The 26562-nt window shown below is 61.0% G+C and overlaps 1 protein-coding gene across 5 annotated transcripts; it reads left to right on the top strand.

The window, feature by feature from the left end:
* The first annotated feature begins 1835 nt into the window (after nt 1-1835).
* Nucleotides 1836-26237, top strand: ADPRHL1 (ADP-ribosylhydrolase like 1). 5 transcript variants are annotated; one of them, XM_059903185.1, is made up of 8 exons: nt 1851-2271; nt 4876-5040; nt 8607-8732; nt 10180-10320; nt 11325-11452; nt 12692-12824; nt 13310-13463; nt 21717-26237. In XM_059903185.1, exons 1-8 carry the CDS (start codon nt 2052-2054, stop codon nt 25318-25320), a joined length of 4671 nt encoding a protein of 1556 aa, XP_059759168.1. In that variant the 5' UTR covers nt 1851-2051; the 3' UTR covers nt 25321-26237. The 5 variants fall into 5 exon arrangements, with proteins under 5 accessions (XP_059759170.1, XP_059759169.1, XP_059759168.1 ...); XM_059903188.1 differs by lacking the exon at nt 21717-26237 and adding an exon at nt 13562-14184 and having other exon boundaries at nt 1896-2271; XM_059903186.1 differs by lacking the exon at nt 8607-8732 and having other exon boundaries at nt 1846-2271.
* The last annotated feature ends 325 nt before the right edge of the window (nt 26238-26562 follow it).

Below are 26562 nucleotides of genomic sequence, written 5' to 3'. Positions count from 1 at the left end.
GGATTAACCAAATGTGAGAGGTTTAACACACGTGGGCTCCCCGTGCCTGCCGGGAGCTCCTGGGCTGGACAACATCACCTCCTTCCGTGTTGGTGACATCGTACACGTCGGTGTGTTCTTTTTTTTTTTTTTTCTTAATTTTTTTTTTTTTTTTATTTACTTATGGCTGTGTTGGGTCTTCGTTTCTGTGCGAGGGCTTCCTCCAGTTGCGGCGAGCGGGGGCCACTCTTCATCGCGGTGCGCGGGCCTCCCACTATCGCGGCCTCTCTTGTTGCGGAGCACAGGCTGCAGACGCGCAGGCTCAGTAGTTGTGGCTCACGGGCCTAGTTGCTCCGCGGCATGTGGGATCCTCCCAGACCAGGGCTCGAACCCGTGTCCCCTGCATTGGCAGGCAGAGTCTCAACCGCTGCGCCACCAGGGAAGCCCCTCGGTGTGTTCTTTTACGTTAGTAAATGCTTAATGGGATATTACCTATGTCTCCGGCTCCAGGCTCCGTGGGGACAGCCATACCCACGACTCATGGCACACGGCCAGGGCTCGGCAAACGCTGCAGGAACAAGGCAGTGGGCTCGCCTCGCCGCTTCCTCTCGGCTGACATCGGCCAGATAGTGTGCGGTTGCTCTTAGCGTCTCCGACGACAGTGTCTGCTGCCTCAGATTCAGCAAAAGAGACCAGCAGAAGACGGTACCTCTGCCTCAGTGATAAACGGTTCTGCCACATGGTGCCTTTCTCCCCACGTGGGTGGCTGTCTGGGGGGGCTGCCCTCGGGGAGGGAGCCTGCACCCTAGCAACCCGGGCCAGCTGCACTGGTCGTAAAGGGCTTTTGCTTCAGGACCTCTCAGAACTGTGCCGGCCGGAGTCGTGTTCCAGAACCTCACTTTTAATAAGTGCTGTGATGATACTACCCGTTCATTTACCTTTTCTTTTTTTTTCTTGCCACGCCACGCGGCGTGCGGGATCTCAGTTCCCCGACCAGGGATCAAACCCGTGTGGAGTTGTAACCACTGGACTGCCAGGGAAGTCCGACCCGTTCATTTAAAGGCATCTTAGTATCTTGTTATCGAAAGAAACTTAAGTTTTATCAGACGTGTTTCTTACATCCCGCGTGACGCCCTCCTGCTTGTCCTGGTCTCACGTGGGACCGGGACCTGGGGGACAAGGGGCCTGGGGACAGAGGTGGCAGCTCTCCTGACCCCTCTTTTCAAGTCAAGGTCCCTGGTTTGCAGGGGTTCCCCCCACTCTCAGCCTCAGCACGGCCGTGCACACCCTCCCCGCGGAACGGGATCGGCGGGAGGGCGCTTACGGTGCGTGAGCCTTCACGGCGGCGCCCTCGCCAGCCCTCGGGGCTCTGGGCTCTGCGCACCCACGGAGCGGCCGGGAGGCTGGCTGTCGGGGAGCCTTTGCCGACGCTGGGCCGCGGGGACGCCCGTGATCACGCGTGTGGCAGCTCCACGTGCTTTCCCCCTTTGCACGGGGCAGTTTTCTACCATAAACACGCTTTATAATCAACGAGTCCTCCGGAAAACAGAGCCGTGCGTGTGACAGCCGAGTCGCAGCGTGGAGGCCGCCGGGCGCGATCCCGTGTAATTGAAAGTCCCGGAAAGGCAGAGCCGCAGAGACCAAGTGGGTGGGTGGAGGCCCGGGGAGCAGAGGGGCCAGGGGCTCGGGCGGGCCCTCAGCCTGGGCTGCGGGGAAGGTTGACACACGCGCGTGACTGGACCGAACGCAGTGAGCCCGACGGTGCGCGAATTACACCTGGAAGCTCCAGAAACGTGCGCATCTCCCCGTGCGCCGTGCAGACCTCCCCCCCCGAAGCGGTGGCTGTGAGCCCGGCGATGCGCTGAGCCGCAGGTGCCCCCGCGGAAGAGCCAGCTCTGGGCGCACCACGTGGCTGCGGGCTGCGGGCCCAGACGGTTTCCCCATTGGTGCCGCCGCCCGGGACAGAAGAGGGCGCCTGGCCACTCGGGGAGGCTCCCGACGGCGACGCGACGACCAGAGCAGAGGCCGGCGGGGCGAGCTGAAGGCTGGGCGCCCGGCAGCTGCCGGCAGAGATGGAGAAGTTTCAGGCTGCGATGTTGCTGGGGGCCGTGGGCGATGCCCTCGGGCACCGACACGCCTTCGGGGAGGACAGCGCCAGCGCCTCGGGCCCCAAGGTCCAGAGGGGGCTGGGAGAGGTGGGGGGACTGGACCGCCTCGTGCTCTCGCCAGAGAAGTGGCCGGTGAGTGACAACACCATCATGCACATGACGACGGCAGGGGCCCTGGTCACAGGTGAGGCTCAGCTCCGGCGTGCCGGCGGGCCGGAGGGCGGGCGCGCGGGGTCCCGCGGTGAGGGTGAGCCCGGAGCCCGGGGGTCACCCGCTGCGGCTGCTGAAACCAGCTGGTCACACCCGGGTCCCCAGCAAACCGGCCGTGCCGCGGGTTGTGTTCCCACACAGCCTCTCGGGTGACACTGCCACTCTCTGCTCATCTGCAGCCTCAGGTTCTCAAACCCGGACTTTTCACTGTTTCGTAAACGTTCACTCGGCCGAGCCTCCGTCTCTAGGGTTAAAACCAACCAAATGGCTCGCTTCGGGGTTTGGAATGAGGGCTCAGCTTTTCACCGCAGGTAGTAAGCCTGCTTCTGAGTTTATTTCAACAATACATAAAATAATAAGCCAGTTTGAAATTTGGACCCATTACAGTGATATTTTGGGGGGATTACTTCTAAATTCCAGTGAACTGTGGTTAAAATGCCGCCTACCAAAATAGGATTTAGCCTGGAGAGTTGCTACAGTTTCCCAGTTGTCCTAAGAAAATGCTACGATTTGAGGGGAGACAACGTTTCCTAAGGAGCAGGGTGATTTAGGAGCAAGTCTCACTCAGTTTCAGAGAAGCGGCGGGTGTCTGTGAGGCGCGGCTCCCCCACGAGTATCGAGTGGTGAGCACATCACTGCCAAATTAGAACTCGAGCCGGCTCTGAAGTGGCTGGAATGTGCGTGTCACCACGTGCTCACCCCGCCGGCCGGTGCCAGCAGCCGGGCTTAGCTCTGCTGTCACCGCACAGGAATGCCATCTGCTCTGCCGGGTCCCAAGTAGCCGGGGGGAGAGCCAAGGCACCTCGGATAAGACAGTGTCACAGCAAGCTGGCGCAGCAAGCGTCCTTCTGAGTCTGCAAACTCCGAAACTGGGGGCAGTGGGGGCTGATTGTGCGGCTTTCAGGCAGGTTCCCGTGTCCCTCTGTGCCAGTCCGTGTGCCCTCGTGCTGACCCTCGCCTGGCAGAGCCCACGGCGTGTCTCCGTCCCGTGCGGCGGCCCCCAGGACAGCTCCCGGCTCGGCCCCCGACGAGAACATGCTTCCCCGGGGTGGATCGAGTCACGTCCTCTTGGCAGGAATAGGGCGGAATCCGCCCTGGGTGAGGACGGTGGCAGCGGGCCTGGTTCCGACGGCTGCGGGCGCAGCTGGATGGACACACGCCCTCTGGCCAGCGGGTCACCAGGGCGCGCTCAGGTGGGCCTGCGCCCCCAGAAACTCGGCAAGCGGACGTGTTTCCAGCTCCCTAAACATCCAAGTTGGAATTTCATTTAAGTTTAGTTTTCAAACAGCCCAGCTTTTTTCTTTACTAACAAACTGCAGCCTGTGGAAGGGGCCTCTGAGCCCCTGAGTCACAGCGACCACAGGCTCTGACTGTGGCCGGTGCTGCTCTAAGTGCGGCGGCGTCATCGGGTGCTCGCACCGCCCTGCAGGTCGACTTTATCACGAGGGGCTACAGACAAGGGAGCCGACGCGCAGAGTGGGGTCCAGTCCACACTCACTGTTTGGCGCTGAGTAGCCTGACCAGCGTCACACCGTGAGTGTGGCCTGGACCCCAGACAGCGTCCTGCCTGCAGCTGAAGCACCGCCCGCCTCCTGGGGCTGCTGCGCACGCAGTACTGCAGGGGCCCCGCCGGACAGCGGCTCTCCACGCGGCTTCCAAAGACAGGCAGACTCCCGGAGGGGAGGGGCGGCCCCCGAGGCCTGAGACGCAGCCCCGCCCAGGCCGGGTCCCTGGTGCCCGTCAGCTGTGTTGGCAGGTGCGCCCTGCCCTGCACTGTCCAGTCTGCTCTCCGTGTGACCAGGCACCTTGGGCCCCAACTTTGGAGGGTGCGTGGCCTCTATCCACCACGCTGTGGATTCATGTAATGGCAGAAGTGCTCAGGCTTTGCGATCGAAATCCATTGGCCAGCTCTGGCCTCGGCAAGTGACCGCCCCTCGCTGAGCCTTGTCTGGGAGGAAAGAGTAGACAGACAGGAGCCTGACCCTGCAGTGGTGGGCGCGTGGGGGGGGGGGGCGTCACGTGAGGTCACCCAGATACAGGTCAGCCAAACCTGGTGCCACCCAGGTGACAGCCTGGGCGCCCCTGTCCTGTGGCCCATGATCTCCGAGGGACTCGAGACCACGCTTGTCCCCAGAATGCCTTCCCACGAGGAGGCAGTGGGGACGGTGGGCAGCGGGGACTTGGCCGCTTCGCTGACAGGGAGATGGGAGAGGGTCAGCTCCCCGTACCCTGGATGTGGGTCCCCGAGGGCCCGAGGAACAGGCAGGTTTCGGGCCAGCTGGGCCTCTCAGGGATAGAATCGTGAGCCGTGTATGAGGATCCTGGGTTTTTCTAGATTCTGGTGTGTAACTAGAAGAGGCACAGCAGCAAAACACAACATCCGAAGTTCAGTGAGATCCACGGCGCGTTGTCCGTCCGCGGTCAGGTTTCTCCAGGGATCCAGGGTCCTGTGAGCCGATCCCAGAATCTCCCTCCTCCTGGGGGCATGGGGCCGGACGCTGGTCGTGGCTTCCCTCGTCGCTGCCCTCCACCCGCCCCTCGTCTGACCCTGCCCTCCACACACCCCCTTCCGCCCCAGACTTCTGGTGCCTGGACGACCTGTACCGTGAGATGGTGCGGCGCTACGTGGACGTGCTCGAGAAGCTCCCGGGGCAGCGGGTAGACCCGGCCACCGTCGAGGGCTGCTCGCAGCTGAAGCCCGACAACTATCTCCTGGCCTGGCACACACCCTTCAATGAGAAAGGTCAGAGCATGAGTTCCTCTCCCTCTCAGGCCACGGGGCTACAGGGCCCCGCGACACTACCCTGCCTGTCACCCCCCTGACCGGCCGCCCAGGGAGCCCGCCAGCCTGGCCGCTGGCTTCAGGGCCACTAGCGTCCCCAGCTCCTCTGTCACCAGCCCTGGTTTATTTTAAGGAACGTTTTCCCACTGCTTTCCCTTTAAATGTGTTATTTTTAGCCAGTGCATCAAGGAAAGCACACACCACCTGCGTAAATGTCTGTCTCTGTGATGATATCTTGTGTCCTCGGGGTGACGTTATCAGGCAGCTGCAGTCTCTGTCCCCAGGGCCTCTGCTCCTGGGGTCCTGGACCCGCGCTCCGGGTTGACGCGGAGGGCAGACCTGTCCCTCTGGGTTTACCTTGAAGGATGCCATCAAATCAAATGTTACTGGCACATAAAGAAGCAGGAAACATGGTCCATAATAAAGACAAACATCAGTAAATCAGAACTGACGAGCCCTGACACAGTCATTAAAGTTACCAGGTGAGGATATAAAATAGTGTGTATTCTATATTTTTGAAAGGTTAAATAGAGACATGTAGGTATAAAAAAGACCTACATCACAGTTCTAGAGAAAAACACTACAATGTCTGAGTTTAAAAATTCACTGACTGAGATTAACAGCAGATTAGACATTTCAGAAGAAAAGATTCGTGAGTTCGAAGGCACAGCGATAGAAACTATCCAAAATGGGACATACAGAAAAAAAAAAGAACCCCAGAATGTGGAAAGGGCACCAGGGAGCCACGGGACAAATCAAAGCACTAACACACCTGTAACTGGAGTCCTTAAGAGAGGAGGGGGGACAAAAAAAGATGGGAAGAAATAGTGGCCACATTTTTCCAAATATGGTCAAAAACATAAACTCACATGCCCAAGAAACTCAATAAATTCCAAGCACAAGAAACACGAAACAAACTACACCAAGGCACATAGCAAACACACCGCTCAAAACTAATAATAAAGACAGGAACGCGCCTCCAGCAGCGACCGCCAAGGCGAGGACGGCAGGTTCGCGTCAGAAGCAGAGCCATCCGGGTGCAGAGCGAGCGCCAGCCAGACCGACGCCCAGAGGACGCCTTCCCGAGTGAAGGCCAAGTGGCCTTTGCAGGCAAACGAACCGAGGAGTTCATGCCGGGCGGGTGCCCAGGGAGAGATGCCCAGGACGTCCTTCGGGCAGGAGGACACCGCCAGTGGGGCAGGGAGTCGGTGGAAATGGCGAGGACGCAGGTGTTGACTTTTATTATTTAACCCTCTCTAAAAGATGTGGCATTAAAAGTAATAACGAGGTGCCGCAGCGTTTACCAAATATGTCAAAGCAAATGCCTGACACCCCAGCACGGGGGCGCTGCGAGGGTCAGGGCCCCATTCAGCCCTGAAGTGGGGCAGTGTCCCGCGAAGATGGACCCAAGGCAGCTGCTCAAACCCCCGAACAGTGACAGCTCGTAAGCCAGCCAGACACGAAATGGAACCCTTTCAATGACACTCGCTGTGGGGGAGCAGCTGTCATGCGACCTGGGCCCTCAGCTGGGCCAGGCAGCGCTGGCTGGACGGTCCCCTCTGTGGGGACCAGGAGGCGCGGCCCTTGGCCCAGCCGCCCCTTCCCTGGCAGGAGACGCCTCTCCGTTGTGGGTCCGCATCCGGCACCACGTCTGCCCCGTGGGGAGGGGACAGGGCCTCCCCCGCAGCCCGGGAGGCTGCACGCGGCCCGCCGCCTGGCCCGGCCCCGGGAGCGGGGAGCGGAGACCACACAGACCTCGAGTCCTCTCCTCCCCACGAGGAAAGCCGGCTCCAGCCGGTCTGCGCGCTGAGTGCTCCGCGGCTCTGACCCCTGTGGGCCCCTCCCTGCTGGAGCTGCGCCGTGATGGTCTTTTCCGTCCCCCACCCGCGGGAATACTCATCCGGACGGAAGCGAATCTTCCCACTCCATAACGTGCCGTCCTCTTGGCAGGAAAGAGAGAGAAGGGTGCAAATAACAGGTAGGACAGGCAGGAAACCCAGTACCAAGATGATGCCATCACCTCATTGTCAACCATCACGGCAAACGAGAGTGGTCTAAGGACCCCAAACAAAAGGTCAGACGGGACAAAGAAGCAAGTCCCAACTCTGTGCTGCTTGTAAAGGACGCACTTTAAATACAAACAGGTTAGATGGGAAAAGACACGCCGGTTGACACTAATCAAAGGGAAGCTGGAGTGACTCCTTCAAAAACACCCAAAGTGAAGAATGTCACCAGGGGAAAAAGGAGGCACCCGTTCGTCGGGAGAAGTAACAAACCTGGAAGTTTATGTGCCGCGTAACAAACCTTCAAAATAGGTGGAGTAAACACTAATAGAGCTGCACAGAGAAGCAGACAAACCCACAATTATAGGCAGAGACTTCGTAGCAAGTTCTCAAACCAATGACTTCATCTTTATCGTAAGAAACTAGAAAAAGAGCAAAAGAGCCCAAAGAAAATGAAAGAAAGGAAAAATTGAAAGTCAGAGTGAGAATCAATGGCATAGAAAACAGAAAAATAATAGAGAAAATCAACAAAACCAATAGCTGACTCTTTACGAAGATAAAAAACTGATACTCTTCTAGCCATAATGATCAAGAAAAGAAGAGGAAAACACAAATTACCAGTATCGGCAATGAGGGGGTGACGTCACTACAGATTCTACAGAAATTGAAAGTACAGTGAAGGTATATTATTAAAAGTTTTATACCAATAAATTTAACAACTTAGATGAAATGGATAAATTCCTTGAAATACATAAACTACCAAAGGTCACTCAAGACTAAACAGGTCACCCAGGTAACATTAAATCTATGAAAGACCTTACAAGGAAAACTCTGGGTTCAGGTGGCCTCAGTGGAGATTCTAGAAACAGTTAAAGAAGCAATGGTACCAACTGTACACAACTCTTCCAGGAAAGTAAAGAGGAGGAATGCTTCCCAAATGCATTCTTCTGCCCTCCTGACGACTCTGCTAAGAGAATGAAAAGGCAAGCCACGCGTCTGTTTATATAAAACTCTACAAAATGCAAACTGACCTGTGGTCGGTGAGGAGGGCAGAAGGGGCACAAGAAAACTTTGGGGGTGATAGATATGTTTGCAATTTTTATTTAGGTGCCAGTTTCACAGGTGTATTTTTGTCAGGACAACTGGCATTCCTTAAATATGTGCAGTTGATTGTATGTCAATTATAACTAAATGAAGCTGCTTTTAAAAAGAGGAAACATATCATTGAAGACATACTGTGCGTGCAATTCTCTCTCCTACGTTTTCCCAGAAGGAGCATTTCCTCATCCCATCAAAAATCCTGTTTTTAATGGCTGCATATGGCTGCTTTGCAATTTCTTTCCTCTCTTTTCTTTGTCAGGAATGTGGGCAATTTCCCTATTTCTGACCCATTTAAGTGACCCTGTGATAAACATGGTAGCACAGAGTTTTTGTACATCTCCATATGGTTCGTGAGAGCTAGACTGCCAGCGTTGGAATCACTGGCACAGAGGTCTAAGACCAGGTATCCCACGTTCCACGCAGGCTCCGGGTTTGGTGCTGCCACCAAGGCGATGTGCGTGGGCATGCGGTACTGGCAGCCGGGGCGGCTGGAGACGCTGCTCGAGGTCAGCCTGGAGTGCGGTCGGATGACGCACAACCATCCCACAGGTGACGCAGCCGCGGGCGGCGGGGAGGCGTGGGGAGGCCGGACGGGAAGGCCTTCTCCCTGCTTCAAAGTCGGTCACGTCACAAGAAAAGCAGGACGGCACCGGTTCCGAACGAGCCTGGGGTCTGGCTGGAGCCCCGGGAGCCAGCGCTTCTGCCGGGCTGTCCAGCGGGGAGCCGGCCCCGCCGTCGGGCCCCGTGGGCGCTGTGCGCGCGTGCGCCGCGCCCTGGCCGAGTCCACCCCACCCCACCCCCGCCCCGTGTGTCAGGACAAAGCGGGTCGAATAACAGCACCGCTCGGGGTGCGCAGGCGGCCCACACTCCGGGCTGCCCCCCCAGGGCCGGGCTGCAGAGGGAGGGCAGGCCTGCTGGCCCAGCGCCCGCCCCTGAGGCGTGACCGGGAGCAGCCAGCTCCAAACTTCCGGGATGGAGAACCCTCCTGAGCTCTGGCTGAGCTCGGCTCCCGGCCCCCGAGGTCGAGGGTGCCAGCTGCGCTCGGTGACTGTGCCCCTTTCAAGGTCACCTGCAGGGTCCGGGCTTACTGGTGTCGCCCCCTGAGCTGCGAGGGCCATCCTGTGCCCTCCACGAAGCAGCCAGCGCGGGCGCCGTGGCACCTGAGGCGTGGACGTGGTAAAACACGCCGCTGAGTCCACAGCAGGCGCGGCCGCTGAGCCACGGACCCCACGGATGAGCCCGTCAGATCTCTGAGCACAAAGCCATGTAATTCAGCCGGGCGGCAACGTCCGGGTGGTGGAGAGGAGTTTGCTAACCCCCGACTCAGCAGAAGTGAATTAAACACAAACAGCCTTCCAACAGGAAAATGTTGGACGTTTGGAAACAATACCATGAGTACAAGAATTTAAACATCTAGGACATTAGTTAATTTATTGCCCACTCTTATTAAAGAAATGTTGTTTCACATGTTTAAGAGCTGGGTAATTTATATATTTCTAAGCTGGTGACTAGGGTCGGACAGCACACACTTAATACCGGGAAGCACTCCACTCTCCTTTGCAATTTTTGAACTGCCTTTGGAGGCAAGTGTCAATTTTTCTTACCTTTATTGCCTGGGAGTGTCGCGTCCCGGATCTGGAGCTGAAGCACCCCGTGACGGGAGGTGGGCGGTGGCAGGCGGTCAGAACGGCAGCTGGACCCCGGGTGCGAGAACCAGACGCTCGTCGCTGCCCCAGAAGTGGTCGCGGCTGACGCCTCCCTGGGGCCCCGCTTCCCGTGGCTGCTCGCAGGGCAGCTCGGCAGGTGCTCGCCTGGGCTTGGACCCCTTCCAACAGCAGCGCTTGGAGGCAGGGACTGTGCTCTCCCCACCCCACCGCTGCCCCCTTGCAGACGGTAACTGAAGGTCAAATTAGCAAAGCCCAGGGACACAGCGTGTCCAGCACCTGGGAGGGGGCGTGGCTGGTGCCAACTTTGACCCTCTCTCCTGCCACCCCAGGCTTCCTCGGGTCCCTGTGCACGGCCCTGTTCGCATCGTACGCCGTTCAGGGGAAGCGGCTGGAGCAGTGGGGACGAGACATGCTGAGGACGGTCCCGCTGGCCGAGGAGTATTGTAAGAGGACCATCCGGCACCTGGCAGGTGAGCGCGGCCTCCCTCCCGACACCGTCCCCCCGCACCTTAGAAGGAGGTGGGCTCCAGCCACACCCAGGGCAGACTTGGACAGACTGGGGGGGCCGTGTGACAGGCTCACCCCACAAAGGAAGTCTGCAGTACCGCCTGGCCCGAGGGCAGCGGGTCAGGCGAGCAGGGGGATCCCCTCTGGGTCCTTGAGACGCGGGCGCCGCCCCCCCCCCAACTCCCCCCGCCCGTCACCCACGAGCCGTTGCAGCTGCTGCTCCAGACTTCGCGGCAGCATCTTCCTAAAATGACTCCAGAAAAGTCGCTTCAGCGCCTCTGGGGCTTGCAGGTCAAGCTGCTAGTTAGGGATAGCGAACGTCCTCTCTCCTGACTTTGCAGGCACGGTGTTGAATTAATAAAAATATACAGGTTCAGGGCTTCCCTGGTGGCGCAGTGGTTAAGAATCCGCCTGCCAAGGCAGGGGACACGGGTTCGAGCCCCAGTCCGGGAAGATCCCACGTGTTGTGGAGCAACTAAGCCTGTGCGCCACAACTGCTGAGCCCGCAGGCCACAACTACTGAGCCCGCATGCCACGAGCTCGTGCTCTGCAACAAGAGAAGCCACCGCAGTGAGAATCACACTCACTGCAATGAAGAGTAGCCCCCGCGCAGCAACAAAGACCCAACGCAGCCAAAAATAAATAAAATTAATTTAAAAAAAAATACACAGGTTCAGAATTTTCAAAAGAAGCCACTTAAAAATTCTGTGATTACTGCCTTAGTTCAGTGCATTGTCAAGCAATTCTTTGGGTTGGTTTCGATCTCCATCTTCCTTGCTGGCATTTCAAAGTAGCTACAATGTGAGCATTTTCGAACTTCCGGAGCCATAGTTAAGGTGAGGCGCCAGGCCCTCCTCTGCCCCAGACTGGGCAGAGGGCGTGGGCTCTGCCTCCTCCCTCCCGCCTGCTGCCCACGGCGCCCAGCTAGATGGCCGCCACAGCCCACTCACCTGCTCTTTGTGTTTAGAATACCAGGAGCACTGGTTTTACTTTGAAGCTAAGTGGCAGTTTTACTTGGAGGAGAGAAAAATCAGTGAGGACACGGAGAATGAAGCCAGCTTTCCCGACCACTACAACGCGGAGGAGAGGGACAAGGTAGGTCTGCCGGGCCGACATGGCTGGGGAGCAGGAGCTGTCAGGGCCACCGCCCACCACCCCCGGCTGTACGGAACCCCGCGGTGGAGGTGGGCTGAGGGAGCAGCTGGAAGGGGGGGCCGTGGAAGGCTTCTCAAAGGAAGCCCATTTGAAATGGATGGTGCTTTTATCTTTTCATTTTCTCTGATTATAAGCACGATTTGTGCTAGAAAAGTTGAAAATGTGAAAATAGTCCATCTCACTTCATCTCTTCTAGGGACTGGGGATAGAGGGATGAATAAGTCTGTGCAAACCACCGGCATTCCCCATGCTGAGAAAATCCCCCTAGTGGCTGAAATCGTCAGGATCGTGTTTGGTAGCATAAGAGAAACCGCTGTAACTGCGGTTTAACCAAGATAGAAGTTCATTATCCTCACGTCAAGGGAATCAGAGCTGAGTCAGAAGCCCCTTGCAGTGAGGAGCTGAGGATCCTTCTGTCTGGCTGCTCTGCTGTTCGGCGAGCACACCTCATAGTCCAAACTAGCTGCTCCCACTCCAGCCAGCACATCTGCATTCCAGGTGTCAGGAAGGAGCAGGGGGAGAGGAAGGGTCCACCCTTCCCTTTTTAGGTGCTTCCTCCCGCCCTTTCATTCATCTCTCATGGGCCCCCCAACGCAGAGAGACTCAGAAACACCGTTCTTCCTGTGGAGATGCTGCTGCCCCAAACCGACACTGACTCCGCTGCTAAGGCACAGGGGTGCGACCTGCCTGCGCCCACCTCCCGGCCCTATCTGGCCCCTGCCCCTCGTCAGCCTCCTCCACAGACCCACAGGGACCTGCTCTGAGCCACCAGCTGCTCAGGCCACCGTCGCCTCCCCCACCATGTCCTCCGGCCGGCCTGCGGCCCTGACCACACGCGGCACCCCTGCCCGGCCTCACTTGTCCCTGTGCCCCACGCAGACCGCACGTCACGCAGTGGCGCCCGGCCGTGCTGTCACAGCACTCCAGACCCCTTGACGGCTGTCTCTGTCATAGACTCTGCTGCCCGGCAGCTGGCGTGTTTGTTTATCTGCGGGACGGCTCGGGTGAGAGACACGGGAAGCCAGTCTTTCCCGCTCAGCGTCCACCCGCAGCCCTGGGGCGATGCCTGGTACACAGGGGCGTCACGTAAGCGCGCAGATGAACCCGGAAGCTCGTGCTCTAACGCACGGGACATGGTTCCCCGCGGCCTGTGCCTCTGACCTGTGGCGCTTTCTCCAGACCTACAGGAAATGGAGCTCGGAAGGTCGAGGGGGCCGGCGGGGCCACGACGCCCCCATGATTGCCTACGATGCCCTTTTAGGAGCCAAGGGCAGCTGGACGGAGCTCTGCCACCGGGCCATGTTCCACGGAGGTGAGATGCGCCCTCTCGCGAGTGTGAAGTAAGAGGCTACCAGCCAGGCCCTCCTGCTGGGCCCGGGCTCCCCACCTACACTGCTGGGACCTCCGGGTGCCCAGGTGTGGAGACGCGACACCTCCCGGGGCAAGGGGAGTGGAGAAGGGGCAGCGGGCCAGGGCCGTGGGCGGACTGGGGGGGAGGAGGCTGAGAGCCCAAAGCGGGGGTGGCGGGGGGTGGAAAGCGCATGGGTGGGACCCGCGGGAGGTGGTCGCCTGAGTGCCGCCCGGGGCTGCAAAGGCCCGAGCGCACCAGGGTGTGCGGCTGTCCCACGAGGGGAGGGGACCCCCTTGCCCCCTTCCCCGGCACCGCCCGAAGCAAACCTGGGCTTTGGCTGAGGCCAAGGGCGGAGGCTGAGATGGCCCGGCCTCCTGGCAAGGGGGCAAGGGGGCAAGGGGACCAGGGACCACCGTGCAGCCCTGAGGGCCCGTCCTTCGTTCTAGGTGAGAGTGGGGCCACGGGGGCCATCGCCGGCTGCCTGTTTGGGCTGCTGCACGGCCTGGACGCCGTCCCCGCGGGCCTGTACCGTGAGCTGGAGCACGGAGAGACGCTGCGGCACCTGGGGGAGGCGCTCTACCGCCTGTCCACGGAGGAGAAGTAAAGCCCCCCACCCCAGCCCCTGCCCAGCCCGCTCTGGGGCCCCGGGGGGCCACCCGCAGCTCACGCCACATCTTAACTTTTCCTCCCAATTGCAGAGGCCTAACTGCTGTATAAAACACATCGTCTGTCCTATGAGAATAGTCTTCCTGTCCTGGCCAAGCCTAGTGCCTCACTGACGTCCCTCTGGGCTCGACAGCCTCCACCTCCACACGCAAGGTCACGAAGGGCCTCTTGGACACTCGGTGTATTTTATTCTGTCGCGAAACTAACGCATTTGCTCACTGACCCCAACAGCACCCATAACCACGACGGCTCTGCTCAGAGCGCCTCCTCTGTCTGCGGGGCGCCCAGCGCGGTCTCTTTCTAGCTCTTAGACGTGCGGTCCGACACCTGCACGCCTCTGGCTCCCCGGCCTCACGGGGCCTCACCTGGCGCTGCGTCTGCGTCCTCACCGCCGTGTGTCCAGAGCAGGAGGAAGAGCAGCCAGCGCTGGCGCCTTCGGGGGGGCCCACGCGCTGTGTTTCAGCTCCAGCCCACATGTTCCATCTCACTAGGTTTAACACCAGCCTCTCTTAGAACGACTAACTGATTAAGCCAGGAAGCGCCCTCCCATGTGCCGCCCTGCCCCGGGCTCGCTGACAAGGACAGAGCTGGCCCCATTCCCCGTGGCCAGGGCTTCTCCACACTTGCTCTTGTTAAAAATAACCTTGGACACGAATCTCTTTGAAGTAGCCTCTGGTGTGAGTAAAGGAGCGGTTGGTGATTGACGTGTAACACGTGCTTTGGCGGCTTGGCTGGGCCCGTCTTGTGACCGCAGGCCCCGCGTGCTGAAGGCTTGCCTGGGAGCACAGCCGGGCGCCTCCCTGCCGGACACGCAGACACTCGGCCCCGAGGCGCCTCCCGGCGTCCTGGGCGAGGGGACGGGACGGGACGGGCGTGTTTTCCACAGAATCCGTCACTTTGCACTCCTCGGGCAAGTGTGGCTCCCGGCTGTGTTGGAGAGAAACCTTGGGCCATCCTGCACATAGTAACACAGTGGGCTCCACGCCACATTTCTGAATAACTGAACTAACCTTTGCTGCTCAAGATGCTTTTCAGTCAGAAGAGGCAGAGGGGGGGACGCTCCACCATGCGGGGTCCAGATAGGTTTAGGGGGGCTGGGAGATTAATGAGAATTGTCTTCCAGGAACAGAACCCAGTTAAGGTAAGTCGACACTTTCCCAGACACACACGGCAGGTGGGGCTTCCTGTGTGGGGTCCGTCCCGTGTCCCCGGCTCTCCTTAAAAGCGGCCCTTCGCAGTCTGCTGCGCGGAAGGGAAGTAATCAGAGGATGGGGGCGGCTGGATCGGAGGCCACTTGGTCTCCACCTCAGTGACGATGTAGGAGAATTAAACCCATCCTGAGAATCAGGGAGTGAGTCTACTTATAGACTGATTATAAATTAAAACACATGAATAGAAATTCACCAGCATCATAAAATAAGAGTGAAACTATCTCCCCATTTCCTTTTCCTATTCCAGAGAAATACAAAAGTTGAAAAGAAAAACAAAACCATAAAAAGTAATGACGAGAATTCCATACCTACTCAAATTTTTTAAAATTTAACACTTGCTGATTTCATTTTTATTAGAAAAGTGATACCTGCACACAGCTTCAGAAACTCAACCCCATAAATGGGGCATGTGGGAAGCAGCGTTCCTCCAAACCCTCACCCTGACTCACATCACCAGGCACCAGAGAAACCGTGGGTCACGATTCCTTCGTGTCCTTCCAGAAAGTTCTCTACACATATGGCCGGGAAGGGGGGGGGGGGTTTGCATACATGCATTTGTGTGTTACACACACACACACACACACACACACACACACACGACTTCCCTCCACAAATAGGAATTACACATTACATATGATTTGCTTTGGGAATTTTTCACTTGACGGTTTTCTGGATATTTTTCTATGTCATCACACTTGTCCCCCTCAGTTTTTTTAACTCTTGCCTGAAACTCCATTGACGCATGTGCCATCATGCTGTTTCCCTCGTGCATCTGTGGCCACACCCCCGTCTTAGCGGTGCCCGGCGGGAAGGGTTTGCGTCCCCAGGGACAAGTGCACGCCCTGCACTGCGGTGAGTTTCCAGACTTCAGGCCGATTTCAATTAATTCCTGTCCCCAGACTCTTTGGTTAAGAGATTGTGCATTAGATTTCCCATCACTTTCCCAGCGTTTTCATGTCTGGAAGCCAGATGATGTCCCCGCCCCGCCCCCCGAGGTCGGGGGAGCCACTCGGGGCTGAATCGCGGGGCAGAATCAGAAGGGCCCCCTCGGAGGGTCCAGCAGGGTCCAGCGGCCTCACCGCCAGACGTACCCCTGAACCCGGGCCTCCTTAGCGGGAGGCTCCGCGGCGGCGCTTGACCGCCCCGTGCTGTGGGTTCAGGGGTGGGAGAGGCCATCCGACAAGGGACTCCCGCTCCCTGACCACCCCACCGGCCTCCCGGACCCGTCGAGGCTTCACCACAGCCCCGAATCTGCAGACAGAGCCCTCGGTGAATTATGAACCCAGCACCCGGAGCAGATGGGATGGGAAAAACGGACCAGATGCCACGTGATGGAGCAGGAAATACCCAGCTTGACGTTTCACCCAAACGTGGGGTTTAAAGCCTCATCACCGAAATTCACCCCAAAGGTGGGAGTAACTCTTAGGTAAGAGCGCGGACACCGTGAGCAGTGGAGTTAAAATTCGCTCCCGTGTTGGCTCATTTCCAGTTAAGAGGTAGAAATACAACGCGAGCACCCCCGGATGCTACAGGGCAAAACCAACGTGGGGGAAATGGCAGCCTCGAGGCTTTCGGGGGCTCCACGCGCCCCTGTCACTAAGGGTGGCTCCGGCGCCGGGCCACACACTGGCCGTGGCTTCCCCTGGATGGCGCTCAGGCTCTGGTGCCCGATGACACCCGGCCAGAGCCCGTGTTCGGCCCCGGGGACATCTCCCCTCAACTGCCAGCCCCCCGGGGACGCAAACGAGTAAACACTCGCTGGCTGGAGCCTGACCACAGGGCCCTCTCAGAACTGCAGCCCCCCTGGGGGCACAGGCCCAGAGGAAACCCAGAGACCCCCTCCAGGGTCCCAAGTGTCCCCACTGGCCCAGGGCCATCTGTGCTTTCAGGGTGGCTTTGCTTTCTCCCTGTCCCATCTTAATCGTTTGTTTTCAAGTACTTCAAACACACAAAAGTCACAAAACAGCTCAAAGAATCCATATACCCTTCACCCAGCTTCACCCACTGTTACTGTACTAATACTGGGCCCCGTTTGCTGCATTGCTTTCTCTCCCTCTCACTACACAGAGACACACATAGACATGCACAGACACAGAGACACGCACAGACACACACAGAGACACACACACACAGAAACAGAGACACACAGACACACAAAGACACACAGAGACACAAATAGACACACAGACACACATAGACACACACATACACACAAAGACACACGCACAGACACACAGAGACATGCACAGACACACACACAGAGACACACACAGACACACACACAGAGACACACAGACACGCACAGATACATAGAGACACAGACACACGCACAGACACACATAGACATGCACAGAGACACAGACACACACACAGAGACACGTAGACACGCACAGACACACAGGCACAGAGACATGCACAGACACACAGACACACACAGAGACACATAGACATGCACAGACACACACATACCCACACACAGAGACACAGACACACGCACAGACACACATAGACACACACAGAGACACAGACACACAGAGACACAGACATACATAAACATGCACAGACACACAAAGACACACACACAGAGACACAAATAGAGAGACACACAGACACACATAGACACACACAGACACACAGAGACACAGACACAGACACAGACATACATAAACATGCACAGACACACAAAGACACACGCACAGAGACACAAATAGACACACAGACACACATAGACACACACAGACACACACATACACACAGAGACACAAAGACACACAGAGACACAGACACAGACAGACATAGACATGCACAGACACACACACACACAGACACAAATAGAGACACACACACACACACAGACACGCACACCCAGCAGTAGTTGTCACTAGACGTGAGGGGAGTGTCCCCAGAACACTCTGCTATTTAAATCTCAGGTCCTGAAATAGCATCCAACCCTCAGGGCCTCAGGCAGCCGGTTGGACGGACGGCCCTCTGTGCACCATGACCAGGGCCAGGCTGGAAGGCCCAGGAGCAGGACCGCGGGCCCCGGCCCGGAGGGCGCCCACCAGCCTTTATCCAGGCTTATTTCCAGGAAACACAGAGGTTCAGGCTGTCAGACTCTGATTCACTGGCAAGTTTCAGCCGGTAGCTCCCCGGTCACTGAAACGTACCGCGCGGTCGCTAGATGTGCATTTGTGCTTCGGTGGGGGAACCGCTGCTGAGGAGGCGTGTGCAAGCTGGGGCCTGCAGTCCGCGTGAGAGCCGCCCGCCAGCTCCCCGCCAGCGGCCCGCAGGGACGGGGGACGACAGCCTCTCCTCCTCCCCGTCTCCTCCGAGTGGAGGCGAGGCATCTACGGAGCGCCTGCTGTGTGCAGGCCCCGCCTGGCGCTGGGGGAGGGGTGGCTCGAAGGTCGCTGTCCCCCTGGCCTTCGCGGCTCCACGGGGACGTGGGAAGAACCGCAGCCAGAAGGACACGGTGCGCGGATGTCCCCCTTCCGCATCCCGAGTGAGCGGCCGCCATCTCTGCCCCAGGCCGGGAGGACGAGGGGGTGACGTGTCCCTGCCTCTGCCCCCCGACCCCCAGGCCCACAGCTGGGGGAAGAGTGTCCGTGCGACGACGTTAGGTAGCATGGCCGCGTGGCAGATGTGAACTCACTGTGTGTCCTGGGGCAGCACACGTGCTCTCGGGGCGCAGGGGATCGGCCTGGAGGGAGGTCATGGCTGCGAGTGGGGAAGGGGGTCTCAGTGCCGCAGAGAGTGCCCCTGCCAGGGCGGCGGGACGGCCAGCCCTGTGCCCCAGGAGACCCCGTACCTCAGCGGGGACACGGGGGCCGGGGGACATCCGGTCGCTGCCCCAGGACACGTGCTGACGCGTGGTAGAGCAGACCCAGGCCAACCAGGCCCTCGATGCAGCAGGACAGGCTGCCCCCGTGGAGGGGACAGGCCCCCAGAGGTGCTGGACGCTGCTGCCGTTTTAGGACAAGGATGGGGTGGAGGGCCTCAGCTGGGAACGCAGGGTCTGCGTCCTGCCCCACCGGTGAATGCCAAGGGGGTCCGGTTGGTGACCGGGATGGGAAGGGGTGTGTCGCCAACAGTGACTCTGATGTCCCTGTGTTTTCAAGTGACCTCTCGGGAGCCAGAGTTACTGACAGGACTAAATGAGGAACGTTTGCTGCAGCCCTACTGTTTAGATTGGCCCCTGAGAGAAATATGTTCCACTCCTGTCTTGGGATGGGCTTGGTCACGTCCATGCCGCCAGGGGCTGGACATGAAGCCACGGGCCCACCGGTCCTCCAGGCAGCGCTGACCAGGCCGAGATGGGCTGGGCCGACCCCCCGGGATGGGTGGGAACTCTCACCCAGGCCCGAGGTGCCCTGGGTGCAGGGAGGTCCCAAAAGAATGTGCTGGGCCTGCCTTCAAGTCTGGCCGGACAGGCAGACTTGAAGTCTGGACAGAAGGACCTCGCCTCCCCAGGGGAGCTCGCCTGCCGTCCACTCTGACTCAGTGACTTCGGGGTGCAGAGGTCGGGACTGCCACCCTGCGGGGGACACTAAGAGGCCTCAGAGGACCAGTGGGGACAAGGCATCCGGGCCGCTGGGAAAGCAGGGGCATCAGAACCGGGTCCTGAGGGATGAATAGGAGCTCGTCAGGAGCATGGCTGTGCCAGGCCAGAAGGCGCAGCGTGGGGAAAGTGTGGAGCTGGGACAGAGCACAGCACGGCCAGAGTTCGAGGGGAGCGGAAGAGAGCAGGGCAGAGAGGCTGGCGGGCGGGGGCAAGGTGCAGCGGGGGGCAGGCGCTCCGGGACGCAACCGGCGGCCAGGGCCCTTCCACAGGTGCTGCTGTGAGCCCTGGGAAAGCGGGGAAGGGACAGTCCCCCCGCGCAGAGCCTGTGTGCCACTAGGGGGCCACGCAAAGCCACACTCCACGTGTTCTGTGCTGCACCCAGGCCTCAGGCAAGGATGCGGAGCGCACAGCGGGAGGCGCCCCGGGATGTGCTGGGGGCGGCGCCTGGGGGCTGTGTGCTCAGGCGGGGACCCCAGCAGGGGACGCGAGACGCCCGGCGCGCAGGCTGCTCGGGCCCTGCGGTGGGAATGAGCGGGGACCAGTCGAGGGCCAGTGCACTGGAGTCCGGCTGCCCAGCGAGCCCAGGGCACGTCCCCCTCCGGCCGGGGCTCAGCACAGCCCGACCCCCTCAGATTCCCGGTGCGGCCCCAGATCCAGCTGTCATTCGTTTTCGGCTGTGGCCACCCCGCCGCCGCGCCGGCCCTGCCACCTCGGGGCTCAGTGGGCTCAGCTCTGGGTTTGTTGGAGGAGCCTCGTCCACCACGTCGGGGTCAAACCCACAGCTGTCTGAGGTTGGAAAGCTCTCGCTCCATCCCGGCCGTTCTCAAAGCGGCTCCCGGGGCCAGCAGCTACGGCCACCCAGGGGACTTGCTGCAAATGCAGGTCTTGGGTCCCTGAGACGTCTGAGCTGGGGCTTCTGGTGGGGTCACCTCGCTCTGGGCGCCCAGGTCCTCCGGCATCTGAGGGTAATGGGAGCAGCCGCATTCCGCGTGGGTTCACTGCGTCGGGGTGAATTCGGGGTTCCACGGAAAATTCTGCGGTTACATTCACTCCCCCTCGCTCCTTGAAAGGAGTAATTGTCCGTCCGGGATCCACTCCCAGACAGTGGACGGGCGCCCGGCTCACCCAAGGGGCTCACCCGTCAGGCGGTGAGGCCAGCAGGGGCCCCGTTGCTGTCCTACCATCACGGAAGCGCTCCTAACAGCTCTTAAGAGAAGTTTGTGTGCAGCTTCCAGAAACAGAGCTCTCTCTTCTGCCAAGTACAGAAAGAAAAGTATGTTCGCACGTTCCCTTCCAGCCTGCTTTCGGTCTGTGTCTCCGCCGGCTGCGTCCTGAGCACTTTCCTGCTGTAGACTGTCTTCCCTCAAACTCAGATGTGACGTTCTCTGAGGCCCCCTGCCCCGTGTCAGGCACTTAGGATGTGTCCCGTTTCCAGTGTCCCACGCAGCACACTAATCTTTGCTCTGCGCCCTGATCGTCCCTTTGGGATAAACGGCTAGCCGGGCTGATGGCTGGCTGCAATTCTGGGCACGTCTTTGCCAAACTACCGTCTGGAGAGGTGGGAGCCCCACCAGGCAGGAGGCTCCGGCTTTGTCAGTGCTCGGCAGACACGCCCTCAGGGGAGAGCCTCTCAGCCTGGACCCTCAAGGTCACAGCCCCGTCAGCGGCTGGGCTGGGGCAAAGGGCTCTCGGGGACAGGGCCATGGAGGGTGAGGGCTCAGGCCCCTCAGCCTTGGGGTTTCTCTGGGAGTGTTCCCGAGGGGGCTCAGGAGGGCAGGTCCCGGCCAGTGCCCCCAGCCCTCCTCCCCTCTGTTGGGCAGTGAAGCCCACTCCCTCCTGCTCTGGGGGCCGCGCCCCAGCTCCCGCCCCACAGCTGAGTCTCCCGCTGCCTGACCCGCCCAGGGCCTGGGGTCTCACTCCTTGCTGCTCTCAGAGTCATCTCTGGGGATGGCGCCCTTGGGACTGAATCAGAATATAATGCAGTACAGTTAGAGGAAAGCAGAGAACACACAGAGAATGTAAACTCTTTATGCTTTTCTCCTAACTTATGCAAGAAAAACATGCCCACTACAAAAAAATATGTAAATACCTTATGCATACAAGTAGTTTTCCAAAGCGCTTTCCCAAAGCCACTTAGTGTCAGCTCTCCAAAGCCCTGCAGAGGGTACAGGTCAGAAACAATGGCCAGTTAACAGAAAAGGAAATAGTGACCCAAAGTTCTAGGCGGTGGGCGACCCTGACTCTCCGAGGCTGCCACAGGGATACACTAGAATCCAAGCCTCTTGGCGCCCAGGCTTCTGTTCCTGGACTTCTTGGGGTATTTTAAATGGGATTGTCCCATAAGATATGTTCCAAGGAGCCACCTAGGAAAAAATGATGATAAAGTCTGTGACGATTCATTCTTTTTCCCCACAGCCCCAAGAGCGGCAGGATTTGCAGCAATAAGACGCCCATTGATGTCCAAGCCCTAAAGAAGAAGGTCAGCAGGGTGACATGCGACCCGGCGGCCCGAGCCATCCTCAGCAACCTGCTGGTCTACATCACCGACCGCGAGGACGGGCCCCGGGAGCCTCCTCCCGCCAGGAGGGCAGAAGGCTGGGTGAGCAAGACCAGCCGGGCGCCGGAGCCCCAGGACGCCCAGCGGCGACCCACACGCTTCCAGCTCCTCAAGGCCAAGTTCATGGGCACCGGCCGGGAGCCGTGCCTCAAGAGGACCCGGGAGGTGGGGCGGCTGATCTTCAAGGACAGGCAGGGCCCCGGCAGGAGCCTGGTGACGGCCACCGTCCACAAGCTCCTGGAGAAGGCCAGGGAGGGAGCCGGCCGCCCCGCCTGGGGCCGGGAGCCGCTGGGTCGCGAGAAGCCCCGGGGGCTCCCCGCCGGGAGGAGCTCCGTGAAGAGCATCCTGAAGGTGTTCTTGGCCGCGGAGGAGAAGGAGGCCGAGGAGAAGCCTCCCGCGGAGCCGCCCAGAGCCGCCGGGGGCCCCCTGCCGAAGGTGGGCGGCAGGCGGAGCGCCGCGCTGGCCAAGCTGCGGGAGACGTTTGAGCGGAGCGGTTGCCGCTGTGCGGAGGCCGGCCTCCTGCCGCTGCGCGCGGACGAGCTCAAGAGGCGCCTGCCGCGGAGCCCGCTGCACCGGCCCGAGCGCCGCGTGCTCCGCACGGCCACCCTGGCCAGCACCTGCATCCGGGCGCCCCCCGCCCGCTTCCTGGCCGTCTCGGCCGAGCCCCTGCTGCCCTTCAGCATCGCCACCGTCGTCTGCGGCCCCCACAGCTGGATGTCCCACGGCGCCAGAGTCACCCGCGCGGATCTGCGCCGCGCGCCCAGAGGAGAAACGGGCACGGCCCCCCGCGCGAGAGAGACGCCCGGTGGGAGCCTAGCGCCAGGGTGGGGGCAGCCCCGGCAGCCCTCCGCGCCCCGGGCGACCGCCCCCAGGGACGGCCCGCAAACAGTGGTCCCAGGTGCGGGGCCCCAGTGTGTCCCCAGGGCGGCCCCGTCTCCCGCCTCCCCCAGGGGTGAAGTCCTTCCTGGCCGCGAGCCCGTGATGAGCCCACCGGGACCGGACAGCCCGGGCGGCACGGGGGCTGCCCAGGGGGCGAGGGGAGCAAGGCTGGGCCCCCGGCCTGGGCTCGTGGGGGGCGGAGCAGGGGCTGCCCCTGAAGTCACCCTGACCGTCTGCAGTTCAGAGGATGAAACGGAAGGGATGACTGCAGACTCGGAGCCAGAGCCCCTCTTCGCTGTGCAGGAGAACTGCCCAGAAGAGACAGCGCCAGGGCAAATCCCCCCGCTCGTGGCGCACGCCGCCCAGGCCACGCGGCGCACACAGCCGGCCGTGGAGCCTCCGCGGCTCGCGGCCAGACTCCCGGCTGCCCACACGGTGCCGCCCCCTCCTGCCACCCTGCAGAGGGCATCAGGCCCTGAAGACCAAGGCTGGCGTCTTCTGGGAGGAGAGAGTGTGACTGGAAATACAGGCGCCCCACCTCCCACTACGGCCCAGGGTGGAGGCCGGGGCGCCCCGTCGTCGGCAGGCCTGAGCCCGGCAGGTCTGAGCCCGCCCGCCCTGCCACAGCAGGACCCAGGGGCACAGCCAACGCTCGCGCCTCCGCAGCGTGCTGCCTGCCATGGTCCAGACGTCCCCGAGGCAGTTCCCACGACGAAACCGCAGAAAAGTTCCCCTGGAGGAAAGGAAACCAGACGCAGCCCTGGGACTTCACACAGGCTCCCGAAGCACCAGGACATGTGGGGAGAGGACGCGTCCCAGCTGAGTTCTAAGACGCCTCTGCTGCCAGGACGGGAGGAAAGGCCGGCTGGTGACGCCGGCACCTCATCACATCGGTCCGCGGCCTCGGAAAACCGATGGGGGGGACTCGCCGGCTGTGCCCCTGGCGGTCGGCAAGCGCTGGCGCCCAGGGTTCCCAAGAGGAGCGGGGTGAGTGTCTCCATGAGGCCAGAAGCACCGGCCCAGGACGGGAGGAGGCCTGAGAATCTGCCTTCAGTGGACAAGAGCCCCCCGCGTGAGCAGGAAGGACACAGGGGGCCCCCGTCGTCCCCGGAGCCAGCCCGGCCCCCGCTGACGGCTGAAGGGAGCGCCAGCCATGAACCTGGCGAGAACAGAGTGAGCTCCTTAAATGAACAGACACAGCCGAGGAGTGTCAAAGCCCCTGGGCGGGCGACGGCTGCAGGGGCCTCCAGGAGTCCCCCAGCCCTGGCGCCAGGTGATGCCCTGAGCCCCGGAAACAGGGCGGCCGAGGAGCAGGAGGAAAGGGGCGCCTCCCGGCCCACAGGCCCAGGTCTCGCGGCCGAGAAGCCTGATCGCCAGCCCGGGGGCCACAGCGTGTGCGGAGCCTCGGGGTCCCTACCCGCCCCCCCTCGGGAGGCCGCCGGCGCCCAGACCCTGCCTGTCGAGCCCCACGTGGCAGCTCCAGGTGAACTGGTCGCAGGCGAAAGGAAGGTGGCAGCTGGGGGCAGAATCTCGGGCGCTGCGTGGCAGAGCCCTCGGGGGGGCAGCCTAAAGCCCCCGACTCCAGCCCCGGATGTCCCGGTGCCACAGGAGAGCCAGGTGGCGGGGACCCCGCGCCGCACGCTGGGCACTAGGCCGCCACCTTCTGAGAACCCGCAGGCCAAGGGCGGGCCGTGCCTCTTACCCGGGGCACAGCTTCCTGGCAGTGCCGGGCCTTCCCACCAGCCTCCCCCCGCGTCCACAGCGGCGGATGGGCCGAGGGCGGGGCGGGTGGCCCAGAAGCACCCCGACCTCCAGGCCCCCAGGGAAGTCGCGGGCGGGGAGAGGGCCAGCCTGGGCGGCGGAAAAAGTCACCGTGGGCAAGAGGAGGGGCCCCCGGGGGCTGCGAGTCTGGACGGTCCTGGAAGGAAGGGAGAAGGCATTTGGGGCGAGAAGGCCCGCTCGAGTGGGGCCCAAGAAGCTGTGGACGGTGACCCGGCGGCCCTGACAGAGGCTCCCGGCCGGCGCACTGGGAAGAGCCCAGAGTGGCCGCAGAGGCAGCGGGTGAGGCACACAGAGGGCCCCCCTCCGGGACGTGGCGCCCCGGCTGCAAAGAGCCCAGCTCCTCCCCGCCCAGGGAGCCCGGCGCACCCTGCCCAGGCCCAGGCTGGCAGGACGGGCCCCCCTGACTCGGCTCAGCCCGTGAGCAGGGCAGCGGAGGTGGCGCCCCCCGCAGGCCAAAATGAGGCGTCCCGGAGACCAGTAGCCTCCAGGGGTGGCCAGGGGGGTCGTGGAGAGCCACGCGGGCAGGGGGAGAGCCCGACGGCCCCCGGCCCCCGGCCAGCGCCAGGCTCTGCGGTGCCCTTGGCCGCACTAGGGGGCCGCGGCCTGGCCCGCGCCCCCACCCCGGGGGGGCCCCCGGACACCCCCAGGGCGGGGAGGGGCACACAGGGACGCGGACGCGGTGGCAGGGGTGCACACCTGGCCAAGTACAGAGCCCAGAGCTTCAAGGACCAGAGGTCCTTCGAGCTGTCCTTTAGACCAGCCATCCTCAGGGCCAACGACACGTTCGCGCTTCCAAAGTGAGGCCCTCACGGGAGTCAGTGGCCGGAGGCCACACGCCCGTTCCTTCCTCGCGGTGACCCTCGGCTCTGGGCGCCAGCGCCTGGTCTGCAGGGTCGTGTCCTCTGTCGTGAGTGGCCCTGGGAGGACGGGAGCCCTGCGGCCAGCACACTCTGGCCACGTCGGCGACACTCTGCCCACAGCTGGTGTCTTCACGGGCGTCAGGCTCACGCCCGTCTCTGCACAGGAAGTTCTGACCTTCGGGGCTGAACTTCCTGTGCATCTGTCCCGTCCCCTCCTGGGGCACGGCCTTCGGTTTTGAGGGCACTCTGCCTCTTGCGAGGTCACCAGCAGGTGCCGACGTGACCCCTCCTGGCTCAGAAACGGCCGGGGTGGCGAGTGGCCCCGAGTGGCCCTGCCCGTCCTGGAAAGAGTCAGAGGGCTTCAGTTTGACGTGGTGACCACCGGGGGGGTGGGGGGCTGCATCTACGACCCCACAGCCGCCTGACAGTCAGGGAGACACTGGGATCCGGGTGTGGCCCCTCTGTCCCCCCAGCCTGGCCGGAGCCAGCGAACCAGGGGGAGTCGATTCCAGACGACAGTGACCGTCAGCCGTGAAAAGGCTATTTTCAGGTGCACGATTCCAAGGACGCTTTCATTCAGAAACTGGTAAGAAAAGTAACCCGGTCTCGTCCGACCCACCATCATCACAGCAGCCTCCTCGGGGCCTGCGCGTCCTGCAGGGCCTGGACGGGGCACAGGTCGGTGACGGAACGCACACTCCAGTCCTGCTGCCCTCCCGCACAGCGTCCGAGTGTTTCCCGCCAGAGACGTTGCTCAGTTCCAGCTCTTTCCATCACTTAGACGATGCACTTTCTGTCTAGAATATTTGAACAGTGTATAGAAGGACAAGGAAGGAAATAAAAACCACTGGTCGGTCATCACATTGCCTGGAGGTGATTTTGTCACTGTCTTGCCGTTAGTTCTCCGAGCGGTTCCCTCAGCCTCTGTCCTGAGGCACAGACACAGGGTCACACCGTGTGCAGCTGAAACCTTAGTCGCAGCCATGAAGCGGCCTGAAACCTGGCGTGTGGGGGGCTCAGTCCCAGGGGCCACGGGGGTCCAGGCCGAGCTGGGTGGGGCTCCCCCAGCGCCCACGCTGTGCTTTTGATGACATCCCTCTGCGGAAAGCGTGCTCTGCTCTTTGAGGCTCCGTGATGCTTGCTGCCCTCACAGCTGAGTGATTCCCTGGAGGATCCCTGCTCG

Source organism: Balaenoptera ricei, chromosome 18 (assembly GCF_028023285.1).
Source record: "Balaenoptera ricei isolate mBalRic1 chromosome 18, mBalRic1.hap2, whole genome shotgun sequence".
NCBI classification, from domain to species: Eukaryota; Metazoa; Chordata; class Mammalia; order Artiodactyla; family Balaenopteridae; genus Balaenoptera; species Balaenoptera ricei.
The sequence above is the reverse complement of the archived record's forward strand: the minus strand, read 5'-3'. Positions and strand labels throughout refer to the sequence as shown.

Bases quoted from the DNA above. Each gene is read 5' to 3' on its own strand.
- ADPRHL1 (XM_059903185.1), top strand. From the start codon at position 2,052: ATGGAGAAGTTTCAGGCTGCGATGTTGCTGGGGGCCGTGGGCGATGCC. The intron at 2,272-4,875 runs GTGAGGCTCAGC...CTTCCGCCCCAG, and splicing joins GGCAGGGGCCCTGGTCACAG to ACTTCTGGTGCCTGGACGAC. The intron at 13,464-21,716 runs GTAAAGCCCCCC...TTTTCCCCACAG, and splicing joins CGCCTGTCCACGGAGGAGAA to CCCCAAGAGCGGCAGGATTT.